This window comes from Pleurodeles waltl, chromosome 9 (assembly GCF_031143425.1).
Source record: "Pleurodeles waltl isolate 20211129_DDA chromosome 9, aPleWal1.hap1.20221129, whole genome shotgun sequence".
NCBI lineage: Eukaryota > Metazoa > Chordata > Amphibia > Caudata > Salamandridae > Pleurodeles > Pleurodeles waltl.
Window position 1 is genome coordinate 500,876,090 of NC_090448.1, and position 24,761 is coordinate 500,900,850.

The following is a 24,761-nucleotide window of genomic DNA, read 5'->3' on the forward strand; positions in this document are numbered from 1 at the left end:
AAGCACTGCAAAATGAAATTAAAAAGGGGAAATCTTTAAACAAAATATTGCACAACAGACCAACAAAGATTGCATATGTTCTTTTCCTTCATCCAACATGTCAGCAGTCATCATCTAACCTACTGTACTACCTATCCTCCTTCCCACTACCCCTCTACCAGACACCCTCTTTCTGCTTCCTCCTAATTTTCTTTTTTTTATTAAGGTCATGAATAAGACACAATAATAACACAAGACAATGGCATCAGTCAGCAGGGTCAAGATAGAGGAATATGACAGTCATAAGGGTATTGCTGGATACATCACAAAAAATACAACATTGGACTGGAAGAACCAAAAGTGAGGAAGCTACTGACTATGGTGATGGGTGGTCATGATCAGACTGTATTCGCGCAAGACTTCCCCTAAATGGCTCTCAGATCTTCCCGTGCCAAGCACACCGCTCATCGTTATCAATAATCAGGCACTCGAAGAGGCTAAATCAGAGGATTGGGAGCCTAGGTCAATAACTAATGGCAGGCCAAAATCAGTCAAGCTAAAGTGATAGAAAAGAAGTGGATACCACTCAGGTGGTTGGGTATAAAGGATGAGTGACCCAATACTATTAATTTAGAAACCCACATCAAATTAACCAGACAAAGCAAATTCAGCTTTCTGAAGACTGTTTGCCGATAATACAAAATAGGACAGGAAGTAAAAATATGAACTGAGTCTGCCTGGTCCCCAGAACATCAAAAGCATTTAGGGGGATATTTATACTTTTTGACACTAAATTGCACTAATGCTAGCCCCATCCCAAGACGCCGGCTAGGCGTCATATTTATGGGATGAAGGTAGCCAGCGGTAAGGCCCAACTAGCATCATAAAAAACGGATGCTTGCCTGGTGGGGGAGACGTAGGGGGAACAGGGAGTTTAGCGTCAAAGGATAATGCTAGTATGGGCAGATGCATAAATAATGCCTCTAACCAAACTAGCATCATTTTCTGACGTTAAAATCCCATGGACATGACTCCTGTCTTAGTTAAGAAAAGACTCATGCCCACCACCACAATAGCGATTCCCAGGGTACTTATGTCCCCGAGCATGGCCATTGGGCACAGTGCCATGTAGGGGGCCCAAGTTAGGCCCCCCCATGGCACTTAAAAATATATATATGCACTCATCTCTACTTACCTCTACTTACCTGGGATGGAGTCCCCCCATCCTTAGGTGTCTTCTTGGTGTGTGTGGGTGTGGCTGGGAGTGTCCCTGGGGCCAGGGAAGGGCACCTGTGGGCTCTTTCTATGGTTTCTAACCATGGAAATAGGCCCACAGGTCCCCTAACGCCTGCCCATAACCAGGCGTTAAATAATGGCACTAAGCAAGCTTAGCGCCATTATTTAAGGCCCCCTCATCCCCTGTGCATGATTATAGCATGGGGGTCAGACATGGCGCAAGGGCCATACCATCGTTTTCTGCACTGGAAAGCCTTCCTTGCAAATCATTGATGCACAGTAGGTTTCCACGTCCAGAAAATGATGTTAACTCCATAACTTTGGCGCTAGACGTGCCTAGCGCCAAAGTATAAATATGGAGTTATGTTTGCGTTGAATTATTGTAAAAAAAATGACGCTAATTCCACACAAACAGAGTATAAATATGCCCCTCAGAGTCCTTCCTCAGATTCATAATAGACAGACGATAAGGAGTATATTAGAGAATTGTTAATAAATTTGAACTGATGCGTTTTAATCCGGGAGACATTCAATACTGTATGTGAAAAGATATTTGTGTGTCTTATTCCATCGGGTTAAGTAGGACCCCAAGATGTCGGCTCCACCTATCATCCATTCTCTGAAAAATATCATGCTGTTGTTGGACCTCTATGGCTAAAATCATTGATTAAGCCCGACTGTTGTCCTTCTTAGGTGGACCACACCGCAATATTCAAGAAAAACATTAGCAGAGCAATCCACATCTGACACCTCAAACCCCTGATGAAGTGGCAGATTTGCAGGTAGCAAAAAAATATCAAATTGAGGAAGAGGGCATCACTGCAACAATAACTTGAAGGAAAGAAAACAATTGCCTTCATAAAAAGAGCCCAGTGTAAATAAATAAGAAGCCTGACAAAAGTCAATAAAATGTTAATGGACTAGTCAAGGAAAAATATGATTACAACCCAAATAAAAACACAAATTAGGTAATTTGATCCGCGGAATCAGTGTTTTCAGAAAGGGCCAAATAGAGTTGAAAATCCTCAGGGACAGTTTTATGGAAAGTGGCGCTGCACCTAGTGCAGCGCCACTTTCCCTGTGCCCCTTAGCAACACCCTACCGCCACCATGTGTGCGTCATATTTAAAATACAACGCACCAAGGCGCAGGGTAGGGGCAATAGTGTCATTTTTTATGATGCTATTGATGTACTCTGCAGGAGTAGCGCCAAAATATTGGCACTACTCCTGCAGAGTACATAGGAGGACATTCTAAAGAATGGAAGCACCCTTTTAACACCTGCTTTTAAACAGGCTTTAAAAGTGCTGTAATAAATGGTGCAAGGAAATCTCATAGATTTCCTTTCACCATTTTACCAGCTATCCTAACAGGAAAACGCCCCCTTTGCATACATTATGCCTGGCAAAGGCATAATGTAGCGCAAAGGGTTACAGAGTGGCGCAATGCATGTATTGAGCCACTCTGTAAATACGGCGCAGGGATTTTGGCCTTGTTGGGCCACATTAACGTCAAAATAAATGACGTTAATGTGGCGCAAGGTGGTGATAGGGGTCTATAAATATGCCCCCCTAGGCCCATGTTTATACTTTTTTAGTGCCGCGTATGCACCGCTTTTTGACTTATATTTTGTAAGTTTGCAAAGCTTTTACATAAAAAAATGATGCAAATTCGGAGCTAAAAAAGTATAAATATGGTCCCTAGTGCCAGATGTAGCAAAGGGTTTTTCCCATTCTGTGTCAATGGGAAAATGTGTTCGTACATATGGCCCCTTCTGTCTTAAATCGAGTACTCTTGAAATAAACTGTCAATAATGCCAGTATGTGGAATGACTGCCGACCCCCAAGGGATATATTCCAGAAACAGCTGTCCTAGCCTCCATGGTTCACAATTCAGCACCTTAGCTAGTTGGGACATGAATGGCGCTAGAAAATATACTCATAAATCAGGTATCAAGAGTCCACCCTCCAGTTGTGGACTGTGCAACATTTGCATACTGGCCCTAGGCTTTTTATACCCCAGATGAATTTTTGCAAAACAGCCTCTATCTGTGTAAAAAAACTGTTAGCGAGATGCAGGAGTATACACCAGAACAAATATAAGTAGTGATAGAGGATAATTATTTTAATTAGGTTGCATCACAGCCTGCCTCGAAAGAAGAGATGACAGTATTATCGTGAGCAGTGGTATCCCACCCAGGAACAAAACCGTGTTGATTATCATCAACAAGATCTGAGATGATAGCTGCAAACCTGTTAGCCAGAATCCGAGTATAAACCTTAGAGTCAATGATATAGGCCCAAATGAACAACAGAGAAAGGGATTGTTCCCTTTCCTAGGTAAGATGAAAATGTTATTCTCAGGCCGTTGACCTGTGAACCTGCGAGAGTAGCTCCAAAGAGTTAAATAATTCACAGAGGACCGGAACTAAGAGATGCAATAATGTGGCATAAAATTCTAGAGGAAGTTGATCGGGCCGCAGGCCTTACCTCAGGACAGCTGGTGAATTGCAACTTCAACTTTAGAAGCCAATATTGGACCTTCTCGCCAAAACTGCTGAACAGTAGATAGTTTTCAATGATATACTCAGAGAAATTAGGCACTTGCTCCTTAGAGGGAATTACTTCCTCATCACAGAGCTTTTGACCAAAGCTGCAAAACACCTCTCGAATGAGGACTAGATCAGTAACAATAATGCCTTGGGAGTTCTCGTTCCCAGCTATAACAGATGCATTAGCTCTGTCATTGATCCAAAAGGAAAGTACTTGACCCATTTCTTCACTATTTCCACAGAAAGTTAACTGCTTGGCCCAAGCTTTCTTCATGATATTATTAAGCATAAGTTCCCAAAAGGGCTATCACAAACTTCAAGGATGCAAAAAGTCCCAAATCCTGAGCAATTGCAGAGCTACCCATAAGAGAATCTAAGTGGGAGAGAGTAAGACAAATATTAGCCAAGACCTGAGCTGTCTGCTTCAGTCAGAAAGAAGAGTAATTAATAGTATGGTCCCTATAAAAGGACTTAAAACCATCCCAAATCATGAGAATCGAAGTTAAACACAGATTAGACTGTAGGGAAAAACCTTCCTTCCTTAGCCAAGGAATGAGTGAACGCTTCCTCTAAGAGGAGTTTCCAATAAAACGTCCAAGGACATGGTTGCAAATTAGATAGCACACCTGCGACCCTGATGAAAAGAGACAATGAATTGTGATCCGAAATAACCCTATGATTCAGGGAAAAACTAAGATGAGACACAAAAGAGTGGCTAACAAGGAACATGTCAATCCGCAAAAAAGATTCATGAGAGACAGAAAAGTATGTAAACCCATGTTCTCTGGGCTGGGAATGAGGCCAAACATCCACCAGAGCAAAATGTTCCATTGCTTGTAACAAGACAGCCCCGGTCAGTTTATGTGAGCTATAGTTATTTCCCCAAGGGGAGTTTACTCCCCTATCATGATGGGAGGAATCCATGAGCAGATTAAGGGTGAAGTTAAAATCACCAGATATTATGAGGGGTTCCAGCCATGAATGTAGCTCAGACAGCAAGCCATTAAAAATGACAGGGTCATCAATATTAGCCCCATAGAGTACACATAACGTAAAGTGCAATAGGTTCCTCTTGATCATTGAAACAAGCCATTGTCCTCCTGCATCAATGGAATGGTTAATTAGTACTGAGCTCTAGATCCAAGCCAATAGAGCAATCCCTTTCTGGGAGGAATAAAAAAGACCGAGGAAGATAGTGTAGCTCCTCTTAAACTAATTTATGCCTGTGGGAAGCCTTCAGATCATTAATATTTAAAGAAAGAATGTGGATTCGCTGGTCAAGCCCCCCTTCCTGACTAGCCTTTGCCATACCCAGTCAGACTATTAGGTAATACAACACAAAATCATATTTGGCCACAATTTAGCCAACAACACATAATCAAATTTTTACTATTTTGGACTGAACGCCCCCAAGCTCACCCTCACAAAATTCCAAGTAGAAAAAATAGTGACACCCACCCCCTCGCCCCCAGCCTGACTACCAGCCCCTACCCGCCAACCTTCCCAAAAACCCTCCCCACCAAAACTATAGCCAGAAAATAGGCTGACCATCCCCCAACCAAAGAGGAAACTGAGGCACTGTAATAGTCATGAGTGCAGAGCTTTTCCCTGAAGTGCCCTGAACTGAGAATAGTAGTGTACAAAAGAGAGAGAGTAACATAGACAAACGACAGAGCAGAGACCAGCCAAAAGCCCGATCTATCCCAATATCATTCATGATGTTGGATCTTGATGGAGTCTAAAGTACAGATGAAGATAGTGTAGCTCCACTTTCATTAATTTACGCTTGTGGGAAGATTTAAGACCAATAATCTTTCAAGAAAGGATGTGGATCGTCTGGTCTAGCCTTTGACCTACCCAGTCAGACAGACAGCACACCCTATCAGGTAATACTGACACAAAATCATATTTGGCTACAATTTAGTCGACCACAAATAATTACATAAGGCCTAATCTTTACTTTTTTGGACTGAATCCCCCCAAGCTCACACCCACAAAAATCAAAAAAAAAAAAAAAGAGTGACACCAACTCCATCCCAGCCTGATCACCCCCAACCCCAAACCTTTCTCAAACCCCTCCCCACCAAAACAATGACCAGAAAAGGGGCTGACCACTCCCCCAACCAAAGAGGAACCTGAGGCACAGTAATAGGCATGAGTGCAGAGCTTCTCCCTGAAGTGCCCCATTCCGAGCATAGTAGTGTACAAAAGATAGACAACAGATCTAATAGACAAAAGATAGATCAGAGACTGCCCAAAAGCTCAATCCATCCCAGTATTAGTCATGATGTGGGACCTTGATGGAGCCTAAAACATTCTGGAAAGTCAGACTTGCAGCCACCACGCCAAACACAGAGCAAACACAGAGCTCTAACCAGGAAATAAGGGAAAAAAAGAAAAAGGAACAGTAGAAAGAAAAAGAAGGGACAGAACATATATTAACTGAGTAGAGCTCAGAGAGACAAGGGTGTGGCATAACCAATAGGCTAACTCAGCTATTCGATAACTTTCTTCAAGGAAAAAAAAGAAGGGGGTAACATAGCATAATCAAGCAAGTCTATTAGTTCCCTTGATTCCACCTTACCACTTAGTCAGGAGCTCTTTCACCTTAAGAGCATCAAACTTGAATCCATTTGCCCCTCAAATCAAATGTACAGAATGGCAGGCTCCAATAGCGAGGCCAAAGCTCCAAGCTTTGGAAGAGCCCGAATATGTTCTCTCAGCCGCCAATGCAGAACTACAGTTTTGTTGGAAAAATCCCATTGAACAAAGAAATCCACTCTGTGTGCCTTTACAGGTTATGTAGGGCGAGCAGCCCTATATATCTTCTGTCGAAGCAGGAAGTTACCCACATCTGTCAGGATGTTACATGGATAACAAGGATGTGATCCCTCTCAAGGGGGGCAGAGTGGATAACAATGAGCTCTCTGAATCATGCTGTCCATATCCTAGTCCCTCATAACCTCTGAGATCATCGCCCTCGGCTCCCTTCTGGAACCCCCAAGACCCTATGAATATTTAGACGTTACCTGTTCTCAAGGTCTTCAACCCTTGATGAAAGCATAGCCATCTGGGATTCCTGTTGTGAGATTTGAGTCTTCGCTGCTCTGATAACTGCTTGGAGACTTTCCTGCGCTTTCTGGACTTTCCCAAGCCGCATATTAAGAGCGTCCATATTCCTTGAAATTTCCTTAGGACCACTTGTGTCTTTAGATGAGCAGTTTTAGGAGACAGTGAATCCTTATAATACTCTTCTTTATGTTGCAATAAATTATTGTAGATAGTGGCTAGAGTAGGGAGATCAGATGTAGTCCCGCCAGTAGAAGGGATGGCAGAGAAAACAGGCAATGTAAGAAGTGAGCCCCCAGATTCCACCACTATTGGTATTGAAACTAGTGCGAGAGTGTTACTACAGTCTGAGACTTGTGGAAATTAATTTGTTTGAGTAAGATCTGTGCCAACACAATTCTGCCTCTGATGTCGTCATGGGGTCCAATGCGCCCTGCTCAAAGACTTAGTAATAAGGTCCTCAACGTTTGAAGCCGTGGTGGGCGATCAGCCACCTCATGCCCTTTGCTGTTCGAAATTGCCCCAACACCTGAGCAGTGATTTTGAGGCTGAGACTTGGATACAGGGTCTCCAGCATACAAGATTTACGGAGTTGGAGCCTGCGTTCTGCAGACTCCAAGACTCAGAGAGAGAGAGAGAAGAAATTCTTGGTGGTTCCATCTGAGTACGTCCGGATACCAACATCTTTAATTGAAGCTGCTCATCTGTCAGACTGCCAGAATCCAGCTGAGAGGGTGCTGAACCCAGGGAGCCAAACAGAAGCTGTCAGAGCCGTTGTGTCAGTAGCATCTAATCAGATAACAGGCTATTCATGAGAGGGACCTTCCCGTCTGTCTCAATTAGAAGAAATGCCAGGTTGGATGGGGCTAGTAAACTTGTCCAAGGTCCTCTGAGGCATACAGTATATAGAGGAAATAGCAGGAGTGGGTCGAGGGACTGACTGGCCACTGAATGCACCTGGTTATTGCCCCATGTAAATCCAGGAGGGAATGCTACTCATAGCAGAATTCCTCATACTGCCAAGGCCTATGCCAGTATCTCCCTTTCCATGCTGGTTTCCTTTCTCACTGCAGCCTGTGTTGAGCCAGTTTTAGATCATGTTCCACTGTTTTGTAGGCTCCCCCCCCATTCAACAGACATCTTAGGAGGCATCTCATCTGAATAAGGGAGCAGAAGGTCCAGCAGAGAGTGTGCTGTTTGGGGACTCCCCAATACTTGTCTGAAGCATCAACTGCCCTGGGACAACCCTTGCTCGAAGAACGCCAGCAGAAAACAAGTAATTGTAACAGCAGTTGCAGGAATCTTGCAACGTACTGCCACTGTCTCCCCTAATGGCACCAGTAATAAAGACAGATTACAGCAGCTGAAACATTATCTTTTTTTGACAGCCCCTGCCTCTTAATGAACTTTATTGGTGGTAACGATTGGCATTTAAACAGAAGAGAGAGTGAGAGCTGGAACCTGTACCTCTTTGTGTTGCCTCCACAGGGTGGTGGGTCCAGGAAAAGCCACAGTCTGTTCCAGGTAGCACCAAATCCACAGTGCGACGATGATCTCCGAGGCTGCTCCAAATAGACCTGCCCTGTGAGTTTAATGAGTGGAGGGAACAGGACAGCTTCTCCAGAGGTCCTGGAAGTTATGGAGGATGCCCTACTCTGGAGGCCAAAGGTCCAGCCCCGTTCTACCCTGAGACCACGACCGCATACATCAGCTCTGTGTGCAGCACAGCGAAGCATTTCAGCAGGTCAGCGAGATAAAACAAGGTAGGGAGCTTCTTAAACCAGGCTCCAACCCACAGCAGAGCGGTCTCTGGGGGTAAGGTTCATTCCTCCAGTCCGGGGTCAACAGTCTCCTGGGGAGAGCACCAGCGCAAGACTTGTGTTGTGATGCCATCTTAGTCCCCTTCCTCCTCCTAATTTTCTGAGGAATATCTAATTCCTAGTTATTTTACAATGCCTTTCCATTGCAACACGTGATGTCCATCTCCAGTGTTCAGTCTACATGGTTCTAATGTGAATGCTAAGAAACTTACAAAGACTCCAAATAAACATATTACCCATCATGTTCATTGTATGCTAAATTGACTTTCTGATGTGAGATGTTTAATGCAAGTTGAGACTTCCCAATTCCACTTTTGTGCTTTAATGTAAATTTAATTGACAGCATTTGGTAGAGTGTGCTATAGACAAATGCAAAAATAAATCAAATGCAATCGTATTAAAAGCACAAACAGTTTTGCAGATGTTACCTTGATCTGAGCACTTAACTTAGAAATGCTTGTCACTGTTAAATATCTTCAAACTTCAAAGTGTTCACATTCTGTTAAGGAATCCTGAATTTTCAATACAAATTTGGACTGCTTATTCAATTAATTAATTATTGCAGCTAGTTGTAAGGTTCAGAGTGATTTTAAGGCTTCACTATACAGCTTTCCATGAGCCAGATAAAAAAAAAAATCATTTATTCCCTGAGGTATGTGCCTTCATTAGGAGTAAATTTGTGACTTTTTGAAATGTAATCTCAAATGCAGGAGCAGTCTTGAAATGCTGTTTATTTTGTAGCCTTCTAGGAGTACTGACACGCATGAGTGATGACACATGAAAATGTAACAAGTATACATTTCCAAATAGGTAAATATATCTATTTGGGCATTTACTAAATTGTCTCAATTTTCCATCGATAATTTTTTTTCACGTGGAGAAATCCCTTTTACTCCAAACCCCTTCATCAGTGGTGCCCCCCCTCAAATGGACAGGACTCACTTCTCCTTCAAATCTCCACAACCCGCCGTTGATTGCAAATTTGCATATGTGTAAAATTACAGCAGAATGATGTAATGTCTTGTCTGAGTAAACCCTTTTACGAGTGAAAATTCACTTAATATGAATAATAATCATGAGAATGTACTTGTGAATCAAGGTATTTGCCAACCCAAGGTCAGTTCAGGCATGCAAATATATTTGTGAATCAGTCCCTCCCACACTAAACCTAACCTTTAACATAAATGTTACCACACGCTTATCAACCCCTGCACTAATCTTAAACCTAACTTTTTTCCTTACATTGTGAACATCTTATAAAAATCTCCTACTGCCCATTTTAATAATGTGCTTTTTTATTGTCATCATAACCTAAATAAATAATTGTCACTTTCACTTTTCTACATTTTCTTACTGTGGACTTCTTCACTTTGAGTTCTTCGTTTTCACATATTGCCTGGTTTCTCACCTACATTATGATCTTTGGTCACAGGATTTAAAAGGACTAATGAAAATTTGAAATGAAACGCAACTAAACGAGAGTAATTGCTGTCGAATTTTCAATCGTATCAAGCAATGAAATCACTTCATTTTCCCAAATTCTTCATCATTTTAAATGAGCGAAAAAAAGTAAAAGAAATAAAATTATGTATTTTGAATGTTCTGAATTAATTCAGTAATCATTACATGATTCCAAATGCATAAATATATATTTCTTGATTTGCTTAGTAATTTGTTGATTTAAACTAGGTGCATTGTGTGGTATTAACAAGCTGCATATCAGTTAACAAAAATTAAATGTGCCATTACAGAATTGATTAACATTGTTAAGTTTACTTATTTATTTATGAGAAAGTTGTGTATAGCTCTAAATATGGTGTTTGCAACTGCTTAGAATCATGTAGGAGGATTCCAACTATAACTCAAGTTTGTTGCAAGATCTTCAGGCAAAACGGATATTTTAGACAGTCTTTCTGAAAGCAATGTCAGAAATATCTAGATCTGAAGAAGATTTGTTGATGAGTTGGGGACCAGGAATGGTCAGAATTGTCCTAGTGTGTCACTGGTGCACTAGAAGTATTTTTACAGGGATATTTATTTAAGTCTTTTCTGAATTTAGGGTACTATGGTTGATCTCTAAAGGATATATGTAAATCATATCAGAGGTGGAGGCCAAGGCGTTTGAAGGTTACATGTGTTTTGCTTTGGCAGAAACAGGACACCTTCTTGAATATTCAATTTCATGTAGATCTGTAATGTGAGGCTAGATATTAGAGGTAGAAAATATATTGTATATGTGAGACCTTGTTAGTACTGCATAGGCCTTGCATAGTACCACAAAAACAGATTAAGAAGTAATTTTGTCTGCTTCTTTTTCAGCTTTCCTGTTTCATCTTGATGATTTGAAATGCATACATCACAGGTTTTGTATTAACTCAAAATGTCCGAGCACCCGCACAAGGAGTTTTCTCTACTTCAATCTTTCTATGACACTGGACGTAGTAAAACAGAAATGAAGAGTTCTCCATCAGATCTTGGCTCTCCTGTACCTTATGGCGTTCTACAGCCAACTTTGACAGTGGAACACAGTCCAGTTTACATCCCTTCTTCGTACATGGAAAGTAGACATGACTATACCTCTATGGCATTTTGTAATCCCACTATGATCAACTATAACATGGGCAGCAATGGAAGAGACTGTGATAATGCAATTGTCAGACAGCAGCTTAGTCCAGCTCTGCTATGGCCAGCCTCTGAACGCTTATCCCCTTTAACTTTGCATTGTCAGTCAACTCATCTGTATGCAGAGCAGCCAAGGAGTCCATGGTTTGATGCAAAATCAGAAGAGCATTTACTACCAGTAAACAGGTAGGTGATAAACCATACTAAGTTGATGTAATGTCTTCATGGGGCCTTTTTTATTCTATGTATCATCATCATCATCAAGATGAGTACACAGAAAAAACAGCATTGGATATACTGCAAATGTATTTTCGTATATCACAGACGTGAAGTGGCAAGGCAAATGTGTCTTTGTTGAAGAGTAATTTTCCTGTAAAAAGTTATGTATTCATATTTTGTAGGAATAAAAACATTTTGGCCCTGATTCACAAAGGTATGTTACACGTTGTTAATGATACTCCTTGTAGTAAGTTTACCACTTTTGGTATTTACAAACCGAATTCACAAACTGCACTTTATAGTATGTTTTGTAGTGATACAGTGGTACTTTTAAGCTTACTACAAAGTGCTATTCACAGACTGCACATTTGTAGTAACTTACACTTCTGTAGTAAGTCACTACCTCCATTATTTTCTATGGGAGAGTGTTGCAGTACCAGTGGATGCCCATGTGTAGTGCTGGACTTACTAAAAAAGTGTAAGTTTACTACGAAAGTGTAAGTTATTCTAAAGTGCAGTTTATGAATTCCTAAAAGGTGTACACTTAATCGAAAGTTTAAACTTACTCAAAGTGTAAGTAGCCTTTGTGAATCAGGCCCTATGAGTGTAAACCTACTACAAAAATATAAGTTACATGTCTGTACCCCCAGGGTACTTCAACTGGCTTAGTCTTGCATGAGTGGGTGACATCCTTCCCTAAACCCTTCCTTGACCCCTATGAAGTTGCGTTTATTTCTCCCAAATCCGATCCTCTTTAGTAGTAATTCTGCCCCTTTTCCTATCCACTTCCCTACATCCCTCCATCAGTTGCTATTAGCATTAATACTTACATGTGTGGAGACTATTCAGTCAGGGCAGAGAATTCCACACATACTTGTATAGTCAAAATGTACATTTCATAGTTTTGTAGTAGTACTACAAAACATACTACAAAGTATAGCTTGAGAATGAGGCCCTTCTTCAGTATCTTTCAAAATCTACAGTTTGTATGGGTGCAAATGACACCTGCATAATGAAGAACAAAGTGCAGCATTTGATGATACAACTCAGCCTCTCATTGACCCAAGATTGATTATTATCTATTTCTTTGCTACATCCACCCTTCAAGAACACTGACACTGTTAACTTACTTTCTCAAATGTGAGAAAATTCCTTCTGAATCTTCTTAGTCTGCTCTTGTCTTCCTGTCCCCGCCACTCAAACTGTGGAGCAGCTCAGTTCCACTCATCCCAAGAATGGCGAAGAACTTGACGACTGTCTGTCTCACATACATTGTAGGGCGATGCCCTGAGGGATTCCAGGCCACCAGCTTCTGTGTGAGTAACCCTAAAGCTATAGTGTTTCAGCAATACAACTGCCACCCCCTTCTTTTGACATGTACTCAAGGTTTGATAGGGAAAACCTGAAGCCGGTGAAAAGTTGATAATGTTCGCTTGATGAGATGTGTTAGAAATGGGGTCTCTGGTTGGCAGTCAGTATGCACTCTGTCCAAGTAGGGACCCTCACTCAAGTCAAGGTAAGGGAAATACACACCTAAGATAATCCCTGCTCATCCCCTTGATAGCTTGGCACAAGCTGTCGGGCTTATCTCAGAGGAAATGTGTAAAGTATTTGTTCCAGCACACACACTAGCACACTGAAAACACCACAAAAACACTCAGCAGCAGTTTAGAAAAATGGCCAATATTTATCTGAGTAAAACAAAACCAAAACGACAAAGATCCAACATACACAAGCACAGTTATGAATTTTTAAAGCTTTTAAACTTCAATATAGAGTTTAGAAACACAAACGCTTCGATTTGGTGATATCACAGCATCATTGCAGAGTTGTTCCCAACAATCGGACGCCGATGGTGCCAGTCGCATGGACCCCCAGATAGAGTACCTTGTGAAAATGAGGAAACAAGCTGGTGCACGGAGTCGAGGATCAAGGCATCGCTGTAACCATGTGGCATCAGTTCCGGTGCCGCAGAGCAAAGGAGTGGAGGCGTCAGTGCAAGGCATCGAGTCCTTGCTGCGGAGCTGTGGAGGTGAGGCGTCCTCGGTGGCAAGTGTCAGTTCCTCGCATTCCGGCGGGATCAATATCAGGCAGTCACAGCGTGGTACGTCGATCCCACAGGGTTGCGGTCAAGCCACGAGGCTGCAGGCGCTGTGACGGAGTTGGGTGTCACAGACATTGGTGACACAGCACATCGGAACTCACAGAGTCATGGGCTTTGGGGAGCTGGCATCGGGTCTGCAAGGTCATTGCACTTCCAGCGGGGACCATGGCTTCAGCTGCAGACGGTGTCGCAGGATCCAGCACCGGCGTCAGTCCTGGCAGAGTCTGAAGTCAGTGCACTTGGTTATTCTTGGTTTTTCACCAGCTTCTCCTTTCAAGGGCCATGGGACTGGATTAGGGAGCACTTGGCAGGGTAGGAGTCTCAGTAAAAGAGTCCAGGTGCTGGTAGAGGAAATCTTTGATGGCCCCGATACTTCAAAACAGGGGGCAGGCCCAGGGCAGGCCCTTGGGGAATCTTCTCATGCATGATACACAGCAAAGTACAGTCTTTGCCCTCTCAAAGGCAGCAGCAGAAACTGCAGGCCAACCCAGCAAAGCACACACTGCAAAGGGGCAGTACTCCTCCTCAGGCTCTTCAGCTCTTCTCCTTGGCAGAGGTTCCTCTTGATCCAGAAGTGTTCTAAAAGTCTGAGGGATTGGGTCCACTTATACTCCTTTCTCCTTTGAAGTAGGCAAATTTCAAAGGAAAGTCTCTGTTGTTGACAAGATTCTACCTTGCTCAGGCCTGACCCCAGACACACACCAGGGGGTTGGAGACTGCATTGTGTGAGGACAGGCATATCCATTCAGGTGTAAGAGGCAGCTCCTCCCTCCCTACTCTAGCCCTGGAGACTCATCAGGATATGCAGGATACATCCCAGCTCCCTTTATGTCACTGTCTAGAGGGAATTCACACCAGCCCAACTGTCAGTCTGACCCAGACACAAGCAGGCAGAAGCAAGAAAATGCCCCTGTTCACGCGTCCGTCTATGTCAATTTATACACATCAGGACTCGTTTTAGGTCGATGAACCTTTGGACCCAGTGGTGAGTCTCCGTAAGACGAGATTACCAAGCATCAAAATATATTTCACAAAAACCATCAATGAACCTTCGGCGCATTCATTAGTTCTCAGACTCAAATAACCACACCTTGAAGGAAGATTTTGTGAATTTATTCCCTATTGATTACAATCTAATAATAAACGTATTAATCTCAAAACCAAGAAGCATAAAAGCATAATCACAAAGTGGCAACTACGATGAACTTTCAACAATGTGATGATCAGAATCATAGGATAGATACATTAGCAAAGAATAGATCATGGTGCATAATAAACCATAGAATATCAGTTCAGCATAGCTACATGTCAGTCACGTCAGTTCCGTCCGTCAAATGAATACCTCATCTAACCTCAAATCAGCATTAGCATGTTGGGCTTCATGCAAAACAATTTTAGAACATCAATTTGGAAAACATCTAACTAAGATACCTAATTAAACATACACAGCAGTTGGTACCTAGAAAGAAAAGGCAAATAGATTCCGTTAGCATTAATAATTACCCTCCTCGAGATAGGTCAGCATACAGGAACAGTCTTCGTCTTCAGGACATCAGTTAGTTCACCGTCAATCTATCTAAATTAGAAGCAAGGGACACTCTCCTCTTAAGGAGGAAAGTGTAAAGGGCAGTCTATGGGCTAGGATAATTTTGTCTAAGTCTCAGATCACCAAAAAGAGTGACAGAGTTTCTGGATGCAATCAATATCATTCCCTACCTAATACCTCTCGTCCCTTGTGTCATGAGTTTTTATCCCTTTTTCGTAATACATTCCCCCAAAATTCTATTGGTTAATAACTACACCCCACAATTGGCAACCAATCAAATTATACATTAAGTAATGCATTTGTCATGTCTTGATATTAATTTGTCTCCCAATTGGTCTTCATAATCAGCATTTTCGTAGGTGGTACGTCTGGGGTTACTTCACCATCTTGGCACACGTCTCAGGTTAAAAGTTCTCTTTCCCTCGTCTCATTGTCCTTGTAAGTGTCCATTAATGTTTCGAAGCACATAATTTTATACTAAAAGCTGCTAGCATGCGGATGAGAAAATTCCTTCATGTTTCAAACTAGTACAGAAAGAACAATAGCTGGGTCATGGTTATTTGCAAGTCCGCACACTGGAGAAACAGAAAAATACGCTTTTAAATGAGAGATACACAGCTAGTTCGCGACTCATGCTAACTTAAGACATACGAGTTCTAATGAATACAGTTTTGATCGTAATAATTCATATAACTGAATAATTATTATTAATTCAGCATTAGTGTTCATAAATGAGTAAATCTTTGCGTTTATTAATACATTTTAATTATTAATAGTGTTTAGTCAAATGTAAGCTTTTCACGTCTATAAAATATGATATTTAAACTACGCTCTCTCACCCCCTTTCTAAAAAAGTGGCATTTTCAAACTGACAATCAAAAAAACAACTTTACTAAAAGTTGGATTTTTAAATTGTGAGTTCAGAGACCCCAAAACTCCATATCTTGATCTGCACCCAATGGGAAACTGCACTTAAAAGCAGTCCCCATGTTAACCTCTGGGAGAGATAGGCCTTGCAACAGTGAAAGCCGAATTTGACAGTATTTTCCGTCAGCACATTTAAAACACATCAGTACATGTCCTACCTTTACATACACTGCACCTGCCATGAGGCTACCTAGGTCATACCTTAGGGGCGTCTTACATGTACAAAAAGGGAAGGTTTGGGCCTGGCAAGAAGGAACACTTGCTAGGTCGAATTGGCAGTTTAAAACTGCACACACAGACACTGCAGTGGCAGGTCTGAGCCATGTTTACAGGGCTACTCATGTGGGTGGCACAATCAGTGCTGCAGGCTCATTTGTAGCAATTGATTTACAGGCCCCTGGCACCTCTAGTGCACTATACTAGGGACTCACTAGCAAATCAAATATGCTAATCATGGAAAAGCAAAATACACATACAGTTTACACAGAGAGCAATTTCACGTTAGCACTGGTCAGCAGTGGTAAAGTGCCCAGAGTACCAAACCCAGCAAAAACAGTCCAGCACACAGTCACAACATAGGAAGCAGAGGCTAAAAGACATGGGAGACTACGCCATGGATGCCAGGTCTAACTAGATGAATTAATTGTTTAAGGAGAAGACAGATAATACCTTTTAAGGGAGGAGTCTTAGAATGTGCACTCTGTAATCTCTGCCACATGCATTTCACAACTCATTCATGTGTGAAAAGTGGTGCACTTCTATGAAATACCATTTTTGGTTGTGTTTTTTTTTGCTATGTTACCCCATGTCATGCTATGTTTTGCTGTGTGTTGTGATTAAATGTAATATTATGTGTTGTGATATAACATTGTGTTAATGTTGTATTCTCTGCTCTTTTGTGCATTTATGCACTGACAAAATTGTGTTGTTTTACTGAGTCTTCAAAAAAAACTAAGGGGATATTATTACTGTGTGTATTGTTATTATTAATAATAATACTACAACTAATAATAATACTATTACTACTAATAATGGTGATGGTAATAATACATATTTACATACATCCTTACACACATACATACATACTACCTTTGTGCCACAGCATTTTTAGTAATATAATAAGGCATTTATTTGGTGTTTTGATTACATTTTGTTATCAATGTAGCGCTTTGTATATCTCTTGTGAGGACTAAGGGCCATATGTACGAACACATTTTCCCATGGACATAGAATGGGTAAAACCCTTTGCTACATCTGGCCCTAAGCTCTTTTGGCTATTTTTTGCATTATTATTACAGCAATTCGCAAAATAGTGTACCCATTCCTTTTAACATCATGATATCAATAATAGTGGAGTAATAGTGGATGCACCTGTTTTATTTGGAATAGTTCAAAGTACTGGTTGACATAGTCGTCCCTTCTTTTCACATGTTTCCTGAATTTCAAACAGCTCTCCTTCCTTACCTAATCAATCAGTTCTTTGCTTCACAGCCTCTACTATGCATTTTAGTATACTGTGCGCTCCGATAGACTTTTTCCATAATTTGCCACACTTGTTTGACCAAGGAAGCAGTGACATCACAAAATATGAGGGGGGGCTCCCATACAAGATACGCTTCTTTCAGACAACAATTAAAAGAGCATTCCAGGTGCATGAAACACCATGGCCCTGAGTCACAAAGAAAACAAACTAATTCAAACTTTGTCAGAACCCATCTGGAAGACTACAGGACAAGCAGGTGGTATGGGATATCAACTGTTGTATTTGAGGCCGTTCATCACTGGTGGCTTGGAGGCTTTCCTACTATGGTGTTGCAGATTGGGCCAAGTACACCCCTACTGCACTTGAATCTCAGCGTGCTTGTTTGTAAAGAGAAGAGAAGTACTTTGATCACACTAAAATGTAATACAGTACTAAAAGGAAACATAGACCTACTGGGATGTACAATAAAAGCTCTATGGGATTCATGACACAGAGAAACAGAAAGTCCAAGACTTAAACTCAGGTACAATCTCACATTGGCAAATTAGAGTACCCTTGCTACAATCTGTGATTGATAAGTCAGTCATAATCCTTATCTAGGCTGTTCTTGTGCACAAATTACAGTTATCTTTCAAAGCCTTACCAAAGTTTGTTTGTCCAATTCAAATTCAATGTTTCACAGATGTTTTGGTTTTACCTGAGAATGGTCTGCGCTCTGAGCTTCCAAGTTTGTGTGTGTGGCTATTTTTTTCTGCAATGAGCATGAAGCCACACTTCTTGCCCGGGCCTCATTTGAGCAGCCCCACCTCCTTCTTTCTGTGTTGGCCGGTGAATACTACTGCGGCTATGGTGAAGGCACATCAGATAGTGGTTCAAGCCCTCATAGTGGGGAATCCTTTCCCTATGGTCTGTGGTATTGGAGTGAGGTGCTCAGGTCTGGCAAAGCCACAATCACCACAGGTCCTCCAGCTTCCTCTGTTGTGGTCCCAGGAATAGAAGCTCTGGCGGATCATTGCTTACAAACTTTGGGCAATATGTACGAAAGCTTTTTACCATAGGCACAGAATGGGTAAAATCCCTTGATACATCTGGCCCCTGGTTCGTTGGTAAAGCAGAAAACTTGAGAGCCCCTTAGGTTCATGTAGGGTTGCCCTGGACACATTCCCATGGCATTCTGATTCTTCTGGGTCACTTCTCTCCAGGACCCCTGCAACAATGTAAAGTGATAGATGGAATGCTTGAATTACCTTCAAACACTGGCAAACACTTGGGGTTACATTTGAGTCCATTGATTTTGACCCACAAAGCCACTCAAGACAGAGATCAGTCTTCTGCAAATCAGACTTGGTCCACCCTGAACTGCCTGACCAGGTCACTTCCAGAACGCATGACAAGCAACCCCAGACCAGAACCTACCTACTGAGGTCTCATCATTGAGGTATAGCTTAAATCCCAAGGCACTGTGAGCATGAGACTCATGTCTAGGCATACATGTCACACCTAGGGCATCAAGTGCAACATGACAAAGTTGTAGATGGAATGCATGAGTCCTCTCCTTGATTTGGCAGCTGGACTTCTCTTCCTAAGGCAGACAGCTCTTGTGGAAAAATGAGCTCTCTTCTCACATCTCAAAAGGCAGGTTCACAGGCTTCAGCCAGCTGTCCAGCTTCTGCAGCAAGTGATGCAGATTGCAAGCAATGTCCCCTGGCCTCTGCGAGAGTCCATGTCAGCAAAATCACTATTGAATCACAGAAGCTTTTTGAGTATGATGGGGAGTTCACTCAACCTTGATCAATGACGCAGCTTGGCACTGGAACACAGTGATTAGGTTTGGGTGCCACTTTGATGCATAGTTTTCAGAAAGCACAAGTGGAGCCACTATCTACAATTTAGGAACCAGTTTAAGGTGGCTTCTTTTCAAAATGCTATCTTCTTTCTGCAGTGCTGACAAGTGTTTGTGGATGGTGATTAGCCTCACAGCACTTAGTGATGATGCCGGCTTCAGGCAGTATTACCCATATCATGAGCACAATAAATTTGAAGCTCAGTACCTGGCTGTCATGAGCCTTCCCAGACGAGTCACTTGAGGAAAGACAAAAGGCCCTGTGTCCTCCCTAGAAGGTTTACTCCCTCAACTGAATCGCCTGACTCCCCCCTCATTTACTTACCATCACCCAAACTACAGAACACAGAAGGGACTAATCAGCAGTTCCTTGTTAAATAGGTCAGATGGAATTTATAAAGGAAGACATGACTCCTTCTCTTCCAAACTCTAGTGCCTGGTGTAACACCATTTATCTCACGATTGTAGGGAATACACTTCTACTGTGTCACAAGGCTGTATTACCACTTGTGCCATGTAAAACCATGAACTATCGAAAAGGAATCCCACTGTCTACAGCACAGGCACAACTACAAGAACACACATTATGCATACTCACAGGGATGCCAGAGCAGGGACAGTGCATGACACACAAATAGAACATTACATGGGCAGACCAGAAGGCATTGTCCTCTCTTTTGGAGCAGAGAAAACGACCTGTCCAACTACGATAGATTAACAAACTGTATAGTGCTACCCCTGTTCATTGTACATGTCCCAGTGACACAGATGGTATTCTCATGTCAGAAAGCTTTATTAACCAGGTTCCATGAGCACAGTATTTGATAGTACCAGAGATACTAGGAAACATAGGGTGTTTTAGGGGATATGTCCCCCTAAACCTTTAAAGTGTTTTCAACATTTGATATCTGCCTCCAGCAAGGCAGTGATGCATTAAGGGAGTGACTTCATCATTAACAGCTAACTAACTGCTCAGATAAAAGCGAATGCAGAAAACCATTCGAGAAGATGAAACTGATTATTTCATTAATTTGGGATCAATGGGTAGAGGGCCACACGTATGTTAAAATATCCCTGTTGTTTCCTGGACGAGAAAAAAGGGATGCACAAATAAACATTTTGTATTATTTTGTTTTGGGGGCTTATGAACTATCAGGGGAAGACATATCGAAGTCTCTTGTTTTTGTTCCGTAGAAAAAGTAACAATACACCTATTCCTCCATACTTTTCTGGTTTCTTAGAAGGCAATCATTGTTACTACAAACCAGCATTTTTCAAAGACATTTCGCAGGTTTTTTTACTGGAGACCTACGTTTCTGCTGTTTGAAAGGGGTCAAGAAGGGATAATGAATGGGAAGCAGGTGAAATACCTACTTACAATCTATAGAAAGTCGCATTTAAGTCCCTCTTATATAGGACATATTTTTTATATTAAAATGAGACTGCCAAGCCTTGTTATATCAGTTGTTTTATTACCCATGTCAATTCAATGAATCTATCCACCTCTGGAAGGATGAAGGAACGAGTTGAGCATCCTGGAAATCAAATCTGTAAAAAGCGAGTAAGATACAGATCCCTGTAGAAGATGAATTGCTGAGCTGTATCACTGGGATTTTTAATGTGTGACCTAGAGGTTACATGCCCATTATTAGAGCGCTGACCTGTACATGCAATTGAAATCTCGATCTGCAGGTTACACACACCAAGACCTCTGCAGCGCTAGCCTTAGCCCGCCACACTATTTTACTGAAACCGCGATTTACCAGTTATGCAAAGACCTTACAGACCTCTAAGATTTAGGTAAATGTTTTTTAATCAAATTGTACACAGCCGTTCTTTCTTCCTAATCTTCAAGGCATGAGGAGAAAATGAGAAAATGTTGTACATTTGAAGTACCTTTAGGTGGGTTATAGATGTTAACGTAACTCATCCCAATGGTAATAATTTGAGATTATAATCTATGGATTTGCACATTACACAGATCTCTGAAATAGCATACTAAGCCCCTCACTAACCTTTACAGAAAGATAGACTTGCTCTAACAACATATTTTGTATTGTATGTTAGTTGTAGCACGTTTCTCATTGCTGAAATGCCTTGACGAAAGGGTAGTGTGCAACACGCCAGAGTGTTCTCATTTGAGGGTGATAACGCGTCCCACTTTAGATAATTTACTTGCACAGGGACTCGTTTTAGGCCAATGAACCTTTTGACCCTGATTGGAGACACCTTAAGACGAGATACCTCATTAGCATTTCAGTCAATAAATCGATAACCTCATCAATATTCACAATAACAAATCAATCAAATTAGTTAATGTCATTAGTAAGAATCGAAGCACACCATGGCCCTTCAGCCATGAATAACCACATGAATTATGTAAGATTTATGTTATTTATTCCCTATATGTTACACTCTACTAGTAAGTTTATTAGTCTCAATACCAGAAAACACATCAACAATGTCACAATATGGCAGCTTGAATAAGACTTCATCAAAGCAAAGATCATGAACATTAGAACAAAGCACGACGTCAACATGCATCAACTTTAGCAGAGTATCATTAGCGCGTTAGTCAACAGAGCAAAGATTTCAGTCATTTGTCTATTTGCACCCAATATTGGAGAATTCCTCAACTAACCTCTAATTAGCATCAGCATGTTGGGCTTCATGCAAAACAATTTAGCAACACAAATTTAGAAAACATCTAACTATGGCCCCTATCAAAAGAGCAGTTGGTACCTAGAAAGGAAAGGCAAACAGACAATTACAATTTTACCATCATATAGTTACCCTCCGTAATGGGTCAGCATACAGAGTCAATCTTTGTCCTCAGAACATCAGTTTAGTCGCCATCAGCTAGGATAGAACAGCAAAGTCTTGTCAGGATAGGGCAAGTAGGAATACTTCCCTCATAAGGAGGAGAAGCAAGTATCTGGCAAGGCAAGAGAGGTGAGGATGGCTTAAAATATCAAACAACAAAGTCTCAAAGCAGAATATCAGAGTAACAGTATGAATGTCTCAGTAAAGGGCACGTAATGGCTCGCAATGGCTTCGGGAGAATGGCATAGAATGGCAGGATAAAAAGCACGCAATGGCTGATTTCTCCTTGTGTCATCCCGTTGTATTAAACTTGTCGAAACAAATCTCTAATTTCCAATTGGTCAATGTTTGGTGCAACGTTATCTCTTTCCAATGATCCATTGATCACCTTACCAGATTTTTTTTTACTTAAGACAGTTTTCATGCAGTTTATTGGCTCCTGTGAGTTATGTCTTCAATGGGTAGAATGTCAGGTGAGAAAAGTTACACTCTTCGCTTCAGTCAGTAGCCCCATTGTCTTTACCAGTTTAGGCGACCTTGTACCTGTTGCGAATTACACTGTTGCAGTCGGCAGTAATGTCTCCTTGTGCAAGTCGGGTCTCATGAGAAAGAATTTTGCTACCGTTACACACACATCTCTAGCTTCTGGAAAAGTAAGATTTTCTGTCCTTCAGAAAGACAGCACATTGCACGTTAGAAAAACACATTTAATATGAGACCAGGCAGCCAGGCCCAGACCCTTGCTAACTAAGGCCTATTGATTAATTTAGCAAAACCTTAACATATAACTCTCAATGCTAATATAAAATCATGCATTAGTACATTACTATGTCATTATTAGTCAATTTCATTAATCATCGTATACATTGTTGGCCATTCCCCGTGGGCACAATTCAAACGTGCACATAAATTTTCTTCTATCACGTTTTCTATGCAGCTTCATTATTCATTAATTTGCAAGCATTTCATGTTAATAGTGATTATAAAAGCTACACTCCAACAATGGGAGTTGATTATGTGACACATTTTTGGTGCTTCTATCCAGTCTTCTGTCACTGTGCCTAAGCTTGTAGTACAGAAAAGAGGAGTAAAACTGAACAGATGTGCACTCTTTATATAACTGTTGTGTCTGTTTGGAAGAGTGTGAGTTGCAAGTGTAGCCGAGTTGGGAAACGTTTTATGTTCTCATTTAGGCACAGGTGATTGCACATTGTGTGTTGCTGTTATCATGCAGCAGTGTTTATGGCTGGTGTGGAATGAAGTGCCAGTGATAGTGGGGCAAGTGATTCTGAGGGAAAAGGCTCTAGGTCTTAGGTGGATGTGGTCCTGAGCCGTCCGATGTCCATACTTCCCTTATGGAGGCAATTTGAAGTCTTTATTGGTTATGTGATCCTGCATTATCAGTTGAAATTTGCCAGTTTTTTTTTACCCCTACCTGAAATCCAAGTGAATTTGGATATGTATTGTCTAGTGGAAGGAATTCCAAAGGTGTGCCACTTGTATGTAGAACGAGGTTCACCACCTAATACTTTTCTTCTTGTAGTGGGGGCTGATCAGTCAGAGTGCTGGACTAGAGTAGAGGGGTCTGCTCTGGGTTTGAAGCTTTACATGAATGAATGAATGAAGCATGGACCCTTTCTGTGAATAGCCACCCGGGTAATGCAGAATAACTAGAAGGTGGACTGACTGGCTACACGGAGTTAGTAAACCAACTGCAGAGTAGTTGTGAGGCGTTTCCATGGGTGAATTCATAGAGCCTATTTTGCTGCCATGCTTTGCGGTTTAGGAAGAGCATGACACATAAGAGTGGTAGAGAGTATTTGCATAAGTTAAATGAGATATGGCAAGAATCTATAGCTTCTGTGGGAAAATGTCTATGAAGGAAGATTGGTCAAAAGGATTACATAATATACGAAGCACTTCTTGTATTGAGGGATCAAGAGTTAGTCAAAGGCTAGCCATCATAATTTATCTCCAAAGTATTTTTGATAATTCTTTTATTTGCATTTTTACTACAAATACCACATATAAATAAAGTAGTTTGTGACAAATATAGATTACAATTCCAATATAAAGGCCAACATAAAGAGTCTCCAAAAGAAAGAAAAATTGATTTTTCTCCAGATGTTCCCCACTAACTGTCACTAAATTGTGACGATTTAGACCAATATTAAAATTATTTATCTGGGCATCCTCTAGCTTTCCACACTGTTTCCTCCGCAGGAGATCAGCTATCTCTGCCTCCCTTCCACTCACCATCTCTGGGCTGGTGGGGGGTACAAAACTTCATCAGTGTTTACCAATGTTGTGCTTTGCAATTAAGAATCCCGGAACAATCAATAGATTAGCACTGCAGCCACCTTCCCCTCTGTACATATCTTCAGCGGGGCCACCTTAGGTTCTAATAGAAATTTACAGCACAATAAGCTCTCAAGCTGTAAATGTATATTAGCCCAGTATGTGGCAATACCGGGCAACTTCATATGGTGTGCAAGAGTGTCACCTGAGGAGTATTGCATCAGCAGGTGGCCAACGGAGCT

The 24,761-nt window shown here is 41.5% G+C and overlaps 1 protein-coding gene across 1 annotated transcript in view; it reads left to right on the forward strand.

The window, feature by feature from the left end:
• Nucleotides 1-24,761, forward strand: part of ESR2 (estrogen receptor 2) — a 1,043,222-nt gene that overhangs the window by 86,116 nt on the left and 932,345 nt on the right. The window contains exon 2 of the mRNA XM_069207353.1: nucleotides 10,974-11,462. Within this exon, the coding sequence (XP_069063454.1) occupies nucleotides 11,035-11,462 (428 nt within the window). The 5' untranslated portion in view covers nucleotides 10,974-11,034. The remainder of the gene's footprint in view (nucleotides 1-10,973; nucleotides 11,463-24,761) is intronic.